General features: G+C 45.6%; 2 protein-coding genes across 10 annotated transcripts in view; both read left to right on the forward strand.

The window, feature by feature from the left end:
* The window catches only part of hecw2b (HECT, C2 and WW domain containing E3 ubiquitin protein ligase 2b), a 29,534-nt gene extending 20,489 nt beyond the window's left edge, over positions 1–9,045 (forward strand). The window contains exons 22-31 of the mRNA XM_045209295.1: positions 276–396; positions 670–783; positions 1,014–1,166; positions 1,563–1,661; positions 2,033–2,162; positions 2,242–2,388; positions 2,918–3,032; positions 5,580–5,665; positions 5,776–5,888; positions 6,041–9,045. Of these exons, the coding sequence (XP_045065230.1) occupies positions 276–396; positions 670–783; positions 1,014–1,166; positions 1,563–1,661; positions 2,033–2,162; positions 2,242–2,388; positions 2,918–3,032; positions 5,580–5,665; positions 5,776–5,888; positions 6,041–6,152 (1,190 nt within the window). The 3' untranslated portion in view covers positions 6,153–9,045. The remainder of the gene's footprint in view (positions 1–275; positions 397–669; positions 784–1,013; positions 1,167–1,562; positions 1,662–2,032; positions 2,163–2,241; positions 2,389–2,917; positions 3,033–5,579; positions 5,666–5,775; positions 5,889–6,040) is intronic.
* Positions 9,046–11,516: 2,471 nt separating this feature from the next.
* spag17 (sperm associated antigen 17) overlaps positions 11,517–18,168 on the forward strand; it is a 45,511-nt gene continuing 38,859 nt past the window's right edge. For 6 of the 9 annotated variants that reach the window (XM_045209640.1, XM_045209642.1, XM_045209644.1 and 3 more), the window contains exons 1-10: positions 11,547–11,818; positions 12,034–12,174; positions 12,414–12,473; positions 12,633–12,764; positions 13,055–13,232; positions 13,515–13,697; positions 13,968–14,161; positions 14,487–14,648; positions 14,803–14,872; positions 15,013–15,134. In XM_045209640.1, the coding sequence (XP_045065575.1) occupies positions 11,714–11,818; positions 12,034–12,174; positions 12,414–12,473; positions 12,633–12,764; positions 13,055–13,232; positions 13,515–13,697; positions 13,968–14,161; positions 14,487–14,648; positions 14,803–14,872; positions 15,013–15,134 (1,347 nt within the window). In that variant the 5' untranslated portion in view covers positions 11,547–11,713. Of the gene's footprint in view, positions 11,819–12,033; positions 12,175–12,413; positions 12,474–12,632; positions 12,765–13,054; positions 13,233–13,514; positions 13,698–13,967; positions 14,162–14,486; positions 14,649–14,802; positions 14,873–15,012; positions 15,135–18,168 lie in introns of all 9 variants that reach the window. The other 3 variants (XM_045209638.1, XM_045209639.1, XM_045209643.1) reach the window with 3 other exon arrangements.

Here is an 18,168-nt window from a genome sequence, read left to right on the forward strand (position 1 = left end):
TCCCTCTCCTCTCTCTGTCTTAATATTACTCTTGATCTCTCTCTCTCTCTGTCTCTCTGTCTCTCTCTCCTCCCTCTCTCTGTCTCTCTCTCCTCCCTCTCTCTGTCTCTCTGTCTCTCTCTCTCTCTCCTCTCTCGTCTCGATCTCTCTCTTGCTTTCTTACTACCTCTCACTCTCTCTGTTGATGTTACTTTCAACCACTTGCTCTCTCTCGTTCTGTGTTTGTAAGGAGCACACACTCATCTCTCGTTCTCTGTCAAATTTTATTTCCACAGGAACACAGCGAGCTAATGCCCGTGCACCTGCCCCCTACAAGCGAGACTTCGAAGCCAAGCTGCGAAACTTCTACCGCAAACTGGAGACCAAGGGCTATGGCCAGGGCCCAGGGAAGTTAAAGTATGTAGTGTGGAGGATTCTTCTCATCAACATAATACTGGAATATAGATTAATATTCATGAGTGAATACTGTACTGTAGATTAATATTCATGGGTGAATACTGTAATGTGGAATAATTAATAGGTTATTGATCTAGCTATATGCTTTGGTGTTCCAGCCATAGAAATAGAATCTCATTCTAGTTCTGTGGTCCACCCTCATAACCTCCATCCACGCCCTCCTGCCCTTACCAGTTCCCCCCTGTGTGTGTCTCTCCCTCCCCCAACCCCCAGGTTGATCATCCGTAGGGACCATCTCCTGGAGGATGCCTTCAACCAGGTCATGTGTTACTCCCGTAAAGACCTGCAGAGGAGCAAGCTCTACGTCAGCTTCGTGGGAGAGGAGGGGTGAGTCAGACAGACTGCCTGTCCTCTACTCTTCCAGAAGCTGGGGAGAATGATACTGGGTTCAATAGAATGAAACATGGAACATTTGAGGAATATTTAAGTTAGAAATGCACTTTGTCTGCTCTATAACATTAGACATTAGATTTCTATCTACAATGTTATTTTTCATTTATGTGTACGTTTTTGTTTGTGTACCTGTGTGTTAATGTATCTTCCTTCATGTGTTCCAGGTTGGACTACAGCGGCCCGTCCAGAGAGTTTTTCTTCCTGGTGTCTAGAGAGCTGTTCAACCCATACTACGGCCTGTTTGAGTACTCAGCCAATGACACCTACACCGTTCAGATCAGCCCCATGTCTGCCTTTGTAGACAACCATCACGAGTGGTGAGTGACCTGAAGGCTGAGAGGGTTTGGAGTTGGAGTGGTCTGTTGGCTGATAAGCAGGATTGGGGCCATTTTGAATTGAAGTCAGTAAATTCTGGAAGCAAACTTAAATTCTTATTCAATAATAGAAAAAAATGGCATCTATTTTCAATTACTTTTCAATAAACTGAAAAGGATAAGCTTTTTATTTCAAAAGTTTTTTCCATTTTAGAATTGTAACTAATTAATTTCCTGAATTGAGTGACTTCAATTTGAATGGACCCCAACCCTGGTGATAAAGTGAATGGAAATGCACTGAGTAAACCACGAGCCAAAACATCTGTTGTGTACATGAAGACCTGTGAAATAATATTTCTAAAAAATCTAAGTATCTTCTCTCTCTTCTTCCCTGTATAGGTTCCGTTTCAGCGGGCGTATCCTGGGCCTGGCTCTGATCCACCAATACCTACTGGATGCCTTCTTCACTAGACCCTTCTACAAGGGCCTGCTGCGCATGTACGTATCCACCACCTGGACTGTCTAATTATAGGTATACACTAGGGGTATTCAACTCTTACCCTACAAGGTCCAGCGCCTGCTAGTTTTCTGTTCTACATGATAATTCATTGCACACACCTGGTGTCCCAGGTCTAAATCAGTCCCTGATCAGAGGGGAACAATGAAAACATGCAGTGGAAACAGGCTTGGAGGTCCAGTGTTGAATTTAGGGCTATACAATATGTAACTAGAGAGTATTTTTCTGACATTTTAAGCCTAAATCCATTTTACTCTACTATATTCTATTCTACTCAATTTTACTCTATTATATTCTACTCTACTCTTCTATTCTACTCTATTCTACTCTTCTATTCTACTCTATTCTATAGCATATGTGAGCTGAGTGATCTGGAGTATCTGGATGAGGAATTCCACCAGAGTCTCCAGTGGATGAAGGACAACGACATCGAGGACATGTTGGACCTCACCTTCACTGTCAATGAGGAGGTGTTCGGACAGGTGTGTGTGTGTGTGTGTGTGTGTGTGTGCGTGTGCGTGTGTGAATTATAAAGCTTATGTGTATGTACTGCGTGTGTAGATCACAGAGAGAGAGCTGAAGCCGGGCGGGGCCAACATCCCAGTGTCAGAGAGGAATAAGAAGGAGTACATTGAGCGCATGGTGAAGTGGCGTATTGAGAGAGGAGTGGTTCAACAGACAGAGAGCCTGGTCCGGGGCTTCTATGAGGTACGATCTACAACAAGGACTTTCTCAATAAAATATCCCATCAAATATCTCCTGATGCATATTCTGATAAAGGTAGACTCAGCAATATCATCATACACAGTGGGGCAACTTCCTGCTCACAGACATCAACAACAACTGAATTCAAATTGGGCAAGACTAATGTAGCTAAAGGCTGTAGTGTGGTTGAATGTATTATGAAGACTATGTAATGGGATTGAGTTTGTTGTTGTTGTGTTTGTAATAATAATATATGCCATTTAGCTTTTATCCAAAGAGACTCACAGTCATGCATGCATACATTTGACATATGGGTGGTGCCGGGAATCAAACCCAGCGGCGTTACAAGCGCCAGGCTCTACCAACCGAGCTAGAAAGGACCACAAAGGTTGTGGTCATCGTTTGTAACCTGGATGCCCTGTAACCTGGATGCCCTGTAACCTGGATGCCCTGTAACCTGGATGCCCTGTAACCTGGATGCCCTGTAACCTGGATGCCCTGTAACCTGGATGCCCTGTGCTGTGCCATGCAGGTGGTGGATGCCAGGCTGGTGTCAGTGTTTGATGCCAGGGAGCTGGAGCTGGTGATAGCTGGCACCGCTGAGATAGACCTGGTAGACTGGAGGAGCAACACAGATTACAGAGGAGGTATGAACTGGGGGGAGGGGGGAGCAGGGGGAGACGGGAGGGGGGAGTGGGGAGAGGAAGAGACGGGGGAGAGAGGGGGAGAGGGAGATATGGGGGGAGGGAGATACAGGGGGAGGGAGATACAGGGGGAGGGGGAGACGGGGGAGAGGGAGATACATGGGGAGGGGGGAGAGAGGAGAGAGGGGAGATGAGGGAGAGATGGGGAGAGGGAGATACAGGGGGAGGGGAAGAGAGGGGAAGAGAGGGGAGACGGGGGGAGAGATGGGGAGGGGGGGGAGACATGTGTAGAGGGAGAGACAGGGGGGAGAGGGGTGAGACAGGGAGAGGGAGATACTGGGGGTGGGGGGAGACTGGATTAGCAACACCTATTACAGAAGATGTACAGTGGGGAGAACAAGTATTTTATACACTGCCGATTTTGCAGGTTTTCCTACTTACAAAGCATGTAGAGGTCTGTAATTTTTATGATAGGTACACTTCAACTGTGAGAGACGGAATCTAAAACAAAAATCCAGAAAATCACATTGTATGATTTTTAAGTAATTAATTTGCATTTTATTGCATGACATAAGTATTTGATACATCAGAAAAGCAGAACTTAATATTTGGTACAGAAACCTTTGTTTGCAATTACAGAGATCATACGTTTCCTGTAGGTCTTGACCAGGTTTGCACACACTGCAGCAGGGATTTTGGCCCACTCCTCCATACAGACCTTCTCCAGATCCTTCAGGTTTCGGGGGCTGTCGCTGGGCAATACGGACTTTCAGCTCCCTCCAAAGATTTTCTATTGGGTTCAGGTCTGGAGACTGGCTAGGCCACTCCAGGACCTTGAGATGCTTCTTACGGAGCCACTCCTTAGTTGCCCTGGCTGTGTGTTTCGGGTCGTTGTCATGCTGGAAGACCCAGCCACGACCCATCTTCAATGCTCTTACTGAGGGAAGGAGGTTGTTGGCCAAGATCTCGCGATACATGGCCCCATCCATCCTCCCCTCAATACGGTGCAGTCGTCCTGTCCCCCTTGCAGAAAAGCATCCCCAAAGAATGATGTTTCCACCTCCATGCTTCACGGTTGGGATGGTGTTCTTGGGGTTGTATTCATCCTTCTTCTTCCTCCAAACACGGCGAGTGTAGTTTAGACCAAAAAGCTCTATTTTTGTCTCATCAGACCACATGACCTTCTCCCATTCCTCCTCTGGATCATCCAGATGGTCATTGGCAAACTTCAGACGGGCCTGGACACACGCTGGCTTGAGCAGGGGGACCTTGCGTGCGCTGCAGGATTTTAATCCATGACGGCGTAGTGTGTTACTAATGGTTTTCTTTGAGACTGTGGTCCCAGCTCTCTTCAGGTCATTGGCCAGGTCCTGCCGTGTAGTTCTGGGCTGATCCCTCACCTTCCTCATGATCATTGATGCCCCACGAAGTGAGATCTTGCATGGAGCCCCAGACCGAGGGTGATTGACCGTCATCTTGAACTTCTTCCATTTTCTAATAATTGCGCCAACAGTTGTTGCCTTCTCACCAAGCTGCTTGCCTATTGTCCTGTAGTCCATCCCAGCCTTGTGCAGGTCTACAATTTTATCCCTGATGTCCTTACACAGATCTCTGGACTTGTCAATTGTGGAGAGGTTGGAGTCTGTTTGATTGAGTGTGTGGACAGGTGTCTTTTATACAGATAACGAGTTCAAACAGGTGCAGTTAATACAGGTAATGAGTGGAGAACAGGCTTCTTAAAGAAAAACGAACAGGTCTGTGAGAGCCGGAATTCTTACTGGTTGGTAGGTGATCAAATACTTATGTCATGCAATAAAATGCAAATTAATTACTTAAAAATCATACAATGTGATTTTCTGGATTTTTGTTTTAGATTCCGTCTCTCACAGTTGAAGTGTACCTATGATACAAATTACAGACCTCTACATGCTTTGTAAGTAGGAAAACCTGCAAAATCGGCAGTGTATCAAATACTTGTTCTCCCCACTGTATACTAATGGCTGAATCCCAAATGACACCCTATTCCCTATATAGTGCACTACTTGTCCAAGGTAGTGCACTATGTAGGACAGGGTTCTTCAATTCCAGTCCTGGAGGGCCGAAACACTTCTGTTTTTTATTTCTACCTGGTAGTTAATTGCACTCACCTGGTGTCCCAGGTCTGAATTAGCCCCTGATTAGAAGGAGATGATGAAAAACAGAGGTGTTTCGGCCCTCCAGGACCGGAATTGAAGAACCCTGATGTAGGGAATAGGGTGTAATTTAAGACACGGACAATAACTTGATGTATAGAGCCCTTTTCATAATGTCCTTTAGAGCTGTTGTCTGGGTCTTAGGCAGCAGTAAAGATAGTGCATTGTTCCATTCAGATGTAGAAGGAAATGTTTTTAAATGTCTTTCCAATTAGGAATTGCTGTTAGAGAAAGAGTTGTATATAACAGTATACCCTAGCAAGCTGTCTGGTTAAAAAGCCAAAGTAGCTAGGCCTAAGTAGCCAGGCTACTGAGTGACTCATGTCTGTCTGTCTGTCTGTCTTCCTGCCTCCCTCAGGTTACCATGACAACCACATAGTGATCCGTTGGTTCTGGGCGGCGGTGGAGAGATTCAACAACGAGCAGAGACTCAGGCTGCTGCAGGTGGGGGTGCACACACACACACACACACACACACACATATACAAACACACACACAAACACACACACATACACAGTGAGTAACAGCAACCTTCTTCTTTCTACTCTGTCAGTTTGTGACGGGGACCTCCAGTATTCCCTACGAGGGTTTCTCCTCTCTCCGAGGCAGCAACGGACCCCGCAGGTTCTGTGTGGAGAAATGGGGTAAAGTTACCTCTCTACCCAGGTAAACTATTGAGCTAACTTCCCTTGTAAGGCTAAGTGAACTAATGTAGTACAGCATTTATCAATTTGAGCATCATGTATGAAAATGGATTATAGAGACTGTTGTTGTTGTTGTTGTTGTATTCACTGTGTTTGCGGTTGTCTCCTCTCTAGGGCTCACACCTGTTTCAACCGGCTGGACCTCCCCCCATATCCCTCATTCTCCATGCTGCACGAGAAGATGCTCACTGCCGTGGAGGAGACCAGCACCTTCGGCCTGGAGTGATGACCCCTATCACCTTTAACCTTTAACCCCCCCACTCCTCCTACGACCTTTGACCCTGACCTCTGAACTGTAGTATCACAGAGGTAGAGGAACCCAAGGGGTTCAAGGGGATGACTGTCTAGTCTGTCTGGCACCCTATTGTATCTTTATACACACTCACTTTATACACACTCACCTTCCTGAAGTGAGCTGAACAGAGGAGAATAGACTGATGTCTATCAGAGGGTATCAACCCCGCACAACGCCAGGGTTTCCCTGTGACGGTTAAGGTCACTTAGACACACTGCCAACACAAACCAAAGGAGAGCACCCTAACCCTCACACCCTTGTTACTCCATTAGACCAATGGGAGAGATGGACTCGTAAGCCTCCAACCAATCGCAATGAAGGAACAAAAACCAAGACTTGGAGTGAGACTCCAACTGGCTCATCACATTTTAATATTTAAAATGTGGATTTCCAGTGGAGTCTCGTAAGGAAGTTGGTGGTCGAGCTTTTCCTGAAGAGGAAAGTAAACAAAGCTGCTTTATCTCTGAGAGGCTGAGGCGGACATCACAGGACATCGCTCCTCTCAGAGAGGCTGAGGCGGACATCACAGGACATCGCTCCTCTCAGAGAGGCTGAGGCGGACATCACAGGACATCGCTCCTCTCAGAGAGGCTGAGGTGGACATCACAGGACATCGCTCCTCTCAGAGAGGCTGAGGCGGACATCACAGGACATCGCTCCTCTCAGAGAGGCTGAGGCGGACGTCACAGGACATCGCTCCTCTCAGAGAGGCTGAGGCGGACGTCACAGGACATCGCTCCTCTCAGAGAGGCTGAGGCGGACGTCACAGGACATCGCTCCTCTCAGAGAGGCTGAGGCGGACATCACAGGACATCGCTCCTCTCAGAGAGGCTGAGGCGGACATCACAGGACATCGCTCCTCTCAGAGAGGCTGAGGCGGACATCACAGGACATCGCTCCTCTCAGAGAGGCTGAGGCGGACATCACAGGACATCGCTCCTCTCAGAGAGGCTGAGGCGGACGTCACAGGACATCGCTCCTCTCAGAGAGGCTGAGGCGGACGTCACAGGACATCGCTCCTATGAAGAGGTGTGTTGCTCCTGGAGAGGGGGATGAGAGGAGAGAGAAAGAAGACAAGACAGGTGTTGTTCATCTGCTGTGGCCACGCCTCCTGCCCTGTCAGAGAGAGAATCAACCAATCAAGGTCCAGGCAGCTTTGTGACCTGACCTTGTTGAACACTCTGACAGGTGTGTTCTAGAACAGAACACTGAAGTAGCCTATCATGATGCGGTGGTGTCTGTGTGGTGAAGCTAAACTTGGATATCTCTACAGGCTTTTCATCTATCCGCAAAATGTATTTTGTAACGGCCACAAACAATGATATGGTTTTGAATGTACTGACGTTTTTGTACGTAGCTCGATGACTTGTCAAATCAAAATGGCTGCCTCATTCTTAACAAACGTCAGGGGAAGCTATTAGCATGAATAACCAAACTCAGCTACGGTTTGTTAGATAAAGACATTACAGTGAGTTGGCTTTCCCATCATGTGAGACACACGCTCACACACTCTCTTTCAGCTGTTTTCATTGTTTGTTAGTATTTTGATCGTCATCGTTGCTTTATCATTGAACTACACTGCCAGAGTAGAGGGGGATCTGAACTTTTAAAATCCGTCATGTTTGTTAGTTGAGCTTGTTTTCAACTTGCTTCTACTTTTTATCCTTCTGTACATTATCCTGATTGCCACCTAATTTAATAAGCTGTTTTGATCTGTTCCTATTTTAATAGTGGTTGGGACCCTGATGTAGCCTCATACACTGTACAGTTCTATGTCAAGACTTGGGATTGTGACACAATGACAGATGTTCCTATGACCATGATAATGAAAGTAAAATATGGTGATTAACAACCTGCATGTCGAGACACACACACAGGCCTACATCATGCAATTATAATATGATCTGTGTGTGGATGATGGTAAGGTGAAGGGACATTTATAGCTTTATAGAGACTCATGACAGAGAAGTTGTCATACACAAGTACAGATGCCCATTGTATGCTATTACACTGCCTGTTTTGACTGATGGGGGAAATGTTGGTTTTCAAGTGAGGGAAGAAAATGTGCTTTTTATAGACGTATCTACAGTACTAGGAAGTTTTAAGACGAGGAGTAATGAGAATATGAAGGAAGAGTCATAGAAACAGAAACACGTAAACGTTTTTCAATGTTTTGTTTTGTGTGCTCACTTGATACTCTACCTTAGTCTGCCTTCTGATACCACCATATTCTACTCTCAGGGTGCGTTCCAGGTGGTCTTTATTGCAGTCGCGCTGCTGCTGAGCATTTTACACGATTTACTATATTGTATGTATATCATATTAACGTGGTTCCTGAGAGTTAACAACTTTTCCAGACGTTGTGAGGGACTATCATCTGAGCAATGTGTCGACTGCAATAACGATGACATGGAACGCGCCCAATGTCTTTGTTTCATAGATGTGACCCCACCCAGCCACCGTCACATCCCCTGAGACTGTGGAATGTAGCTAACAGAATGGAAGGGACTGAAATAGAACAACTTCCTGCAATCTCTTCCATCATCCTTGGGCCAGTGAGAGACTGAGGGCAGATTATTACATGTTTTTTTTTTTTTTTTTTTTTGGGGGGGGGGATTATTTAAGATACTGTTTGAAGAGGTAGGGTTTCAGATGTTTTCGGAAGATGGGCAGTGAATCTGCTGTCCTAGATTCTGGAGGAAGCTGGTTCCACCATCGGGGTGCCAGGATAGAGAAGAGCTTGGCCTGTGCTGAGCGGGAGCTGCCCTCCCATAGGGGTGGGAGGGCCAAGAGACCTGAGGTGGCAGAACAGAGTGCTCGGGTTGTGGTGTAGGTTTTGAGCATAGCCTGAAGGTAGGGAGGGGCAGTTCCTCTTGCTGTTCTGTAGGTAAGCACCATGGTCTTGTAGTGGATGCGAGCATTACGGTAATACTGTACATGAGCTGGGATGGCTTGCAAGAAGTTCTTAGAACTGTTTACTTACTGATAGTACACCTTTCTTTCATTCTGACTCCCTCTCTTTCATTCTGACTCCCTCTCTTTCATTCCCTCTCTTTCATTCTGACTCCCTCTCTTTCATTCTGACTCCCTCTCTTTCATTCTGACTCCCTCTCTTTCATTCTGACTCCCTCTCTTTCATTCTGACTCCCTCTCTTTCATTCTGACTCCCTCTCTTTCATTCTGACTCCCTCTCTTTCATTCTGACTCCCTCTCTTTCATTCTGACTCCCTTTCTTTCATTCTGACTCCCTTTCTTTCATTCTGACTCCCTCTCTTTCATTCTGACTCCCTCTCTTTCATTCTGACTCCCTCTCTTTCATTCTGACTCCCTCTCTTTCATTCTGACTCCCTCTCTTTCATTCTGACTCCCTCTCTTTCATTCTGACTCCCTTTCTTTCATTCTGACTCCCTTTCTTTCATTCTGACTCCCTCTCTTTCATTCTGACTCCCTCTCTTTCATTCTGACTCCCTCTCTTTCATTCTGACTCCCTCTCTTTCATTCTGACTCCCTCTCTTTCATTCTGACTCCCTCTCTTTCATTCTGACTCCCTCTCTGTCTGCAAATGAATGATTGTGCTGTCCTGTGTAGGCTATGTATTTGCACCAGGGGTCTCCAACAGGTCGATCACGAAGTAGCTCGCAGCCTACCTATGAGTAGCTTGCCAAACAGTTCTGAAAATACTTGCAATTTTCACAAACTGTCATAAACAAATTTCACAAGCATCAGACACCGCAAGCTACCAGCTACTATCTAATCAACACAACTTTGACATTATCCCACCTCTGGTTAGCAACTATTGGCTTAAAAAGCCAAACCTAACAATATCAGCCAATGAATTCCCAGCAACATTGCCCCTGTCTGTCCGTGCGTTTGTCCATCACGCCATATGTAGCCAGTAGACATGATAAACCATCTTGTGAGTTGACAGAAATTTCCACAAAACCTTTTCAATTAAATGTTTACTGCAAGTAGGCTTTACTTGGCAGAAGTATATAATGAGTATCTATTATTTGTTATTTGCAAACTTTGCCATGAAATGAGCAGTAAGGAACCATTGCTAGACTGGCACATTCCTCTCAGATGCGCAATTAAAGGGCCAGATGCGCAATTACAGGAAAATTACAAAAATAAATCTACATTTGTTAGTTTTCTTCCAGACCTAAAAATAATTGTCCTCCGAGGCGATTTAAACATTGACATGGACTCAGAAGAGCCAATTTCGTTGTTTCTCTATGAACAATTGTAATTTTGAGAGTGAAAAACAAGAAAAATCTAAAACCAGGAAAAACTAAACTGAGAACAGAATTTGGGAAAATAAATCACTGATTTTAGAGTTGTTTATTAACCATTATTTTACCAGGTATATTGACAGAAAATATAGTGCACTACTTTATCTTGTGCACTAAGGACCCGGGGAAGAGTTGCATGGGAGAGAAGAAGAATGGGCCTATTTGAAAGCTAGAAATAAATGTGTAGCTCTCATGCTAGAAAAGGTTGGAGACCCCTGATTTGCACTGAATGTACCAATGTTTTGGGGCTTTAATTGGGGCTTTTGAGTCTATCCATCCAAGTCTGGGTCTCTCAACCTCCATGGTCTTCACATTCACCACCATCACTGAGCAACCGATAGCCATCACACCAACCCACTACTACTTTACTCACAGAAACACTACACAACATGCATACTACCACCAATTGTGACCAATTTGAAAGTTGCATCCATGTTTCAGTTGTTCTCACCTTTTTGTAATGGAATGTGACCAATTTGAAAGTTGCATCCATGTTTCAGTTGTTCTCACCTTTTTGTAATGGAATGTGACCAATTTGAAAGTTGCATCCATGTTTCAGTTGTTCTCACCTTTTTGTAATGGAATGTTCTTTCTGTTCCTCTCTGGCTGGCTGTCTGCCTGTCTGGCCCAGTGACCGGCAGGACTCTGTGTCACAGGGAGCTAGGATTAGAGACTGTCTGCTGGGGGGTTCAAGGCTGTGTCTTTGTCAGAGCTTCACTATGCAAAGCTTTTTTCTCCATGTCACTCCTTATGATTGTATGAAAAAAACTTATAAAAAAATTTGATTAAATGTGTTTGCGTCTTTTGTGTTGGGAGTTTAACATGGATTAAGTGTTTATTAGTAGTGGTATATTCAGTAATCAGTTTTCTGGCTAATTTTGGCATAAATTAATAATATAACATTTTTGCTAAAGTAAGATTTCATTGCGCATAACTGATTGATTTATAAAGGTAAAACTATGAGCCAAAAAAAAGCCTTCAACTATTAATGAGCCCTGTTTGATCACGCCCCTTCAACCTGTTGCTAAGAGCAACCGAAGCGTCAGGGGACTGTACACAGAGGAGCAATGTTAGCTAACGTAAGCTAGCAAGCTAACAGCTGGTAGTGGCTGTTTTAGTTTGCGTTAAGTTAAAGAGATTTCATAATATAATGCAATTTGATACAAGTCAATAGGTTAGTTTCTCTCCAAAAACGGTAGGGAAATGCCACCAAAAAGAGTCAAAAGCGGGACAGTGTCTGCTGCTGGTGCAACGGCAGTTGGAAACAAGGCTTGGGAAACTGGACTCAGTACTGCACCATTTGAGGAGGTAGCTAACGTTAACAGCTTTCTCACTTTAGCTAGCTAGCTAGCTAGAACTTTAGTAAAGCTAGATATCTAGCTAGTGAAACATTACTTGAACACACTAAACTTTAAGAAGCCAGCTACAAAAGCAGGGAATGACTTCACTTGTCACAGACTTGTCAATGTCACTTGGCTATGTTGTTGTTATTCACTGATCACTGACGATGATGATGATGCTAGGAGACTTGGAAGGCCAGCATTTCTCTGGTGGTGGGAGAGAGGCTGGAGGATGAGGAGCTGATCGGTGCTCTGCTGCTGGCTGTACAGCAGCCCCTACGCAGGCTCTTCAGTGTAGTCACCTGGGACGCCACCCTAGAAAAGGTCAGTAACACAAAGTCTGATTGTTCACAGTCAAGCATAGTAGTAGGAGTCCCCTGTAGCTCAGTTGGTAGAGCATGGCGCTTGCAACGCCAGGGTTGTGGGTTCGTTTCCCACGTGGGAGCCAGTATGAAAATGTATGCACTCACTAACTGTAAGTCGCTCTGGATAAGAGCGTCTGCTAAATGACTCAAATGTAATAGTAAATAATAAAATCAACCACTGAATGAAATGCTTCACAGATCCATGAACTGGGAAACCCAAAAATCAAGAAGACCAAGGATGCACCCATGTTTTATGAGGTATGTAATGCACCCATTATTCAGTAAAATGGGCTTTAAAGGCTATTCATTTCAAAAGACACATTTAGGAAGCAGCAGAGAAAGAGTCTTGCACAATAGATTAGAACTACTACTCACTTTCTGGCTATTCTACATCAAGTATGTTGTTTATCTATAAAGGTGATGGAGGCAGCCAAGGTCCTGCTGGATGCAGGAGAGGAGCTGCCCTGTGACCTGCTGGGTAAACTGCTCAAGTTCCAGCTCCTGGGAGTCAAGACCAACGACCAGCAGAGGAGAGCCGCAGAGATGAGGGTAGGAAGGAACTCCTGACAGTCATCAACAAGCATCAGTCATCTTATTGTCCTGGCAACAGTCAGCTTTCCTAGAGAACCTTTTAAGTGTTATTGTCAGATAGAGTCAGCGTTATAGTAGTATTGTAACATGCGTGATACGTAACCTTGTCTGAGACATGAAGACTAGCGTGCGCTACCTGTTAATGTCTAGGCTTCAGCTCAGCAGGCTAACACAGTCTTCTGGCACAGAGGAGACCCGGATTTGAACCGCAGTATTAGCACCACTCAGTTTAGTCCACTCTCTCCCAGGCTGCTGAGGAGAAGGCTAAGGGCAAGGCTGGCAATGCCTCCCCAACCAAAGACAAAGGTGGTGCCAAGCCTGCTGCTAAAGGTGACAAGGGGAAGAAAGGGTCAGAGCCCAGTGCCCCAACCAAGGACACCAAGCTGAAAAAGAGAGGCGAGGAGGATGAGACCAACAAGTACATAGGTGAGCAGTCGACTCTGTCCCAATGATCACACATACAGTATAGCAGGACTGTTCGCTCATTAGTATGATGTTGGTTGTCACTTTGTGTTGGGGAGACTGGTTGGTTGTCTCTCTCTCTCTCTCTCTCTCTCTCTCTCTCTCTCTCTCTCTTCTCTGTCTCTCTCTCTCTCTCTCTCTCTCTCTCTCTCTCTCTGTCTCTCTCTCACATCTCTCTCTCTTTTTGTGTATGTGTGAATGTGTGCGCACATGCTTTTGTGTGTGTGTGTGTGTGTGTGTGTGTAGACGATGAGCCAGACGATGGTCCTCAGCACTACGTCCTGGTGGTGGGCTTCCAGCAGGCTCAGCTGGTCTCTGTGCTGGACAGCCTGGGGGTCCATGTGTCCAACGTTATCAAGCTGACCTCACAGAGACCAGACCGGCCAGAGGGATCACTGGAGGGGAGTGATGCCAAACCCCTGGATCGGGGTAAGAATCAGATTGCCATCAATGTGAGGTTTCGATTGATTTAGCCTGGGATCTTGAATTTTTTGTTCCACTGGTTTCATTGTACGGTCAGGGTAACCTGAATCAAGCACAGCAGAGGTATTTGACAGTATTTCATATTGGCAGTACACTACTTGACAGTATTTCATATTGGCAGTACAGTATTTGACAGTATTTCAGATTGGCAGTACAGTATTTGGCATTTTAACTCTTGATCTAACAATCAATCTAATTTTTATATTATTTGTGTAGCTAAATGCTGCTGTTGTGTTCCTGTAGACGCGGAGGCTAACATTAGGAGAAGACAGCGGGAGCAGTTCTGGGGTCAGTTGGAAGGGGTGCTAAACAGTGGCTCAGCCCTCTCCAAGCTGTTTGATGTGGCCCGCCTCAGTCTCACCGCTAAAGAGATCCTGTCACCACAAGACAAGGATAACCCAGAGGCTATGGTGATTTCCTTGCCTTCTTCTTCTTCTTCTTCTTATTCTTCTTATTCTGCTCCTGCTTCTTCTTCTTCTTCATCCTGTTCTCTTCCTCTTCCTCCTCCTCCTCCTCCTCTTCCTTCTGCTCCTCCTCCTCCTGTTTCTTCTTCTTCTTCTTCTTCTTCTTCTTCTTCTTCCTCTTCTTCTGATATCAATCAAAGCTCTGACGAGAAGGCCGAGACTCTGACACATAAGCAATAAACATTGGCAAGAGCAGTGTGCGGGTCTTTCTTTTTCTTTGTTAATTGTTTAGAATATACTTAAAATGCTATGTTAATATGTTGTGTTGTAGCTTGGGTTTGGGACACGTCTGTTTGAGGACGTGGCGTGTCTGATCTATGACTGTCTGGACTGGAGGAGACAGCATCAACACTACCTCAACAACATGAGACTGGTCCAGGTGCCCTCTGTCACCAGGGCTGGGGCACGCACCACCCAGGAGAACCCTGCAGAGGTACTATACTACAAACACACATGCATGCACACACTGGATGATGGAGAAGGAACCCATACTGAATGTACACAATACTGTCTTTATTTCATGTAGGTCTATTTTCTATTTCTACATGTAGCAAAAATGTTGAGGAATATGTTCTGTCATGTCTTAGATGGTTCAGACCACAACGCCTCAGACACCTGGGTCCAAGAAGAGACAAGCCCAAGAGGAGACCCCTCCAGGTATTCTACAGCTTCACAAACACTCACTGTAGGACAGTTGATATTATAATGTATAGTTCAAGTACATTATTACAGTTAACTGATAGCTGAATGAAAAGTGAATTGACCCTAACCCAGGGAACTGATGTCTGTTGTCCCAGCAGACCCTGAACCGGCTGCTCTGAGTACTGATGTGGACATGCGTTACTATAACGACCTGCTGGACCAGATCCCTCCTGAAGCCTCCTCTGTTCCCCTCATACTACACTGCATGCTGGAGCAGGTTCTGTTCTGTTCCCTTCATACTACACTGGAGCAGGTTCTGTTCTGTTCCCTTCATACTACACTGGAGCAGGTTCTGTTCTGTTCCCTTCATACTACACTGGAGCAGGTTCTGTTCTGTTCCCTTCATACTACACTGGAGCAGGTTCTGTTCTGTTCCCTTCATACTACACTGGAGCAGGTTCTGTTCTGTTCCCTTCATGCTACACTGGAGCAGGTTCTGTTCTGTTCCCTTCATACTACACTGGAGCAGGTTCTGTTTCTGTTTCCTTCATACTACACTGGAGCAGGTTCTGTTCTGTTCCCTTCATGCTACACTGGAGCAGGTTCTGTTCTGTTCCCTTCATACTACACTGGAGCAGGTTCTGTTCTGTTCCCTTCATACTACACTGGAGCAGGTTCTATTCTGTTCCCTTCATACTACACTGGAGCAGGTTCTGTTCTGTTCCCTTCATACTACACTGGAGCAGGTTCTGTTCTGTTCCCTTCATACTACACTGGAGCAGGTTCTGTTTCTGTTTCCTTCATACTACACTGGAGCAGGTTCTGTTCTGTTCCCTTCATACTACACTGGAGCAGGTTCTGTTCTGTTCCCTTCATACTACACTGGAGCAGGTTCTGTTCTGTTCCCGTCATACTACACTGGAGCAGGTTCTGTTCTGTTCCCTTCATACTACACTGGAGCAGGTTCTGTTCTGTTCCCTTCATACTACACTGGAGCAGGTTCTGTTCTGTTCCCTTCATACTACACTGGAGCAGGTTCTGTTTCTGTTTCCTTCATACTACACTGGAGCAGGTTCTGTTCTGTTCCCTTCATGCTACACTGGAGCAGGTTCTGTTCTGTTCCCTTCATACTACACTGGAGCAGGTTCTGTTCTGTTCCCTTCATACTACACTGGAGCAGGTTCTATTCTGTTCCCTTCATACTACACTGGAGCAGGTTCTGTTCTGTTCCCTTCATACTACACTGGAGCAGGTTCTGTTCTGTTCCCTTCATACTACACTGGAGCAGGTTCTGTTCTGTTCCCTTCATACTACACTGGAGCAGGTTCTATTCTGTTCCCTTCATACTACACTGGAGCAGGTTCTGTTCTGTTCCCTTCATACTACACTGGAGCAGGTTCTGTTCTGTTCCCTTCATACTACACTGGAGCAGGTTCTGTTCTGTTCCCTTCATACTACACTGGAGCAGGTTCTATTCTGTTCCCTTCATACTACACTGGAGCAGGTTCTGTTCTGTTCCCTTCATACTACACTGGAGCAGGTTCTGTTCTGTTCCCTTCATACTACACTGGAGCAGGTTCTGTTCTGTTCCCTTCATACTACACTGGAGCAGGTTCTATTCTGTTCCCTTCATACTACACTGGAGCAGGTTCTGTTCTGTTCCCTTCATACTACACTGGAGCAGGTTCTGTTCTGTTCCCTTCATACTACACTGGAGCAGGTTCTGTTCTGTTCCCTTCATACTACACTGGAGCAGGTTCTGTTCTGTTCCCTTCATACTACACTGGAGCAGGTTCTGTTCTGTTCCCTTCATACTACACTGGAGCAGGTTCTGTTTCTGTTTCCTTCATACTACACTGGAGCAGGTTCTGTTCTGTTCCCTTCATACTACACTGGAGCAGGTTCTGTTCTGTTCCCTTCATACTACACTGGAGCAGGTTCTGTTCTGTTCCCTTCATACTACACTGGAGCAGGTTCTGTTCTGTTCCCTTCATACTACACTGGAGCAGGTTCTGTTCTGTTCCCTTCATACTACACTGGAGCAGGTTCTGTTCTGTTCCCTTCATACTACACTGGAGCAGGTTCTGTTCTGTTCCCTTCATACTACACTGGAGCAGGTTCTGTTTCTGTTTCCTTCATACTACACTGGAGCAGGTTCTGTTCTGTTCCCTTCATGCTACACTGGAGCAGGTTCTGTTCTGTTCCCTTCATACTACACTGGAGCAGGTTCTGTTCTGTTCCCTTCATACTACACTGGAGCAGGTTCTATTCTGTTCCCTTCATACTACACTGGAGCAGGTTCTGTTCTGTTCCCTTCATACTACACTGGAGCAGGTTCTGTTCTGTTCCCTTCATACTACACTGGAGCAGGTTCTGTTCTGTTCCCTTCATACTACACTGGAGCAGGTTCTATTCTGTTCCCTTCATACTACACTGGAGCAGGTTCTGTTCTGTTCCCTTCATACTACACTGGAGCAGGTTCTGTTCTGTTCCCTTCATACTACACTGGAGCAGGTTCTGTTCTGTTCCCTTCATACTACACTGGAGCAGGTTCTATTCTGTTCCCTTCATACTACACTGGAGCAGGTTCTGTTCTGTTCCCTTCATACTACACTGGAGCAGGTTCTGTTCTGTTCCCTTCATACTACACTGGAGCAGGTTCTGTTCTGTTCCCTTCATACTACACTGGAGCAGGTTCTGTTCTGTTCCCTTCATACTACACTGGAGCAGGTTCTGTTCTGTTCCCTTCATACTACACTGGAGCAGGTTCTGTTCTGTTCCCTTCATACTACACTGGAGCAGGTTCTGTTCTGTTCCCTTCATACTACACTGGAGCAGGTTCTATTCTGTTCCCTTCATACTACACTGGAGCAGGTTCTGTTCTGTTCCCTTCATACTACACTGGAGCAGGTTCTGTTCTGTTCCCTTCATACTACACTGGAGCAGGTTCTGTTCTGTTCCCTTCATACTACACTGGAGCAGGTTCTGTTCTGTTCCCTTCATACTACACTGGAGCAGGTTCTGTTCTGTTCCCTTCATACTACACTGGAGCAGGTTCTGTTCTGTTCCCTTCATACTACACTGGAGCAGGTAGTCCACTGCAGGCCCCAACAATCATCCCCACATCACCATACAGTCAACCAGGATAACAGTTGTTCAGCCAGATCTGTTTGGGTTTTATCCATGTGGTTTATTGTATTACTGCATATGTATTGTCTTACCCTCAGAGGTCAACATTGAAGTATTGTTGTTGAGAAAACACCATTCTCCTCCATACCTTGACTTAGACACTCCAGACATTATATATACAG

This window comes from Coregonus clupeaformis, chromosome 30, assembly GCF_020615455.1.
Source record: "Coregonus clupeaformis isolate EN_2021a chromosome 30, ASM2061545v1, whole genome shotgun sequence".
Classification (NCBI taxonomy): domain Eukaryota; kingdom Metazoa; phylum Chordata; class Actinopteri; order Salmoniformes; family Salmonidae; genus Coregonus; species Coregonus clupeaformis.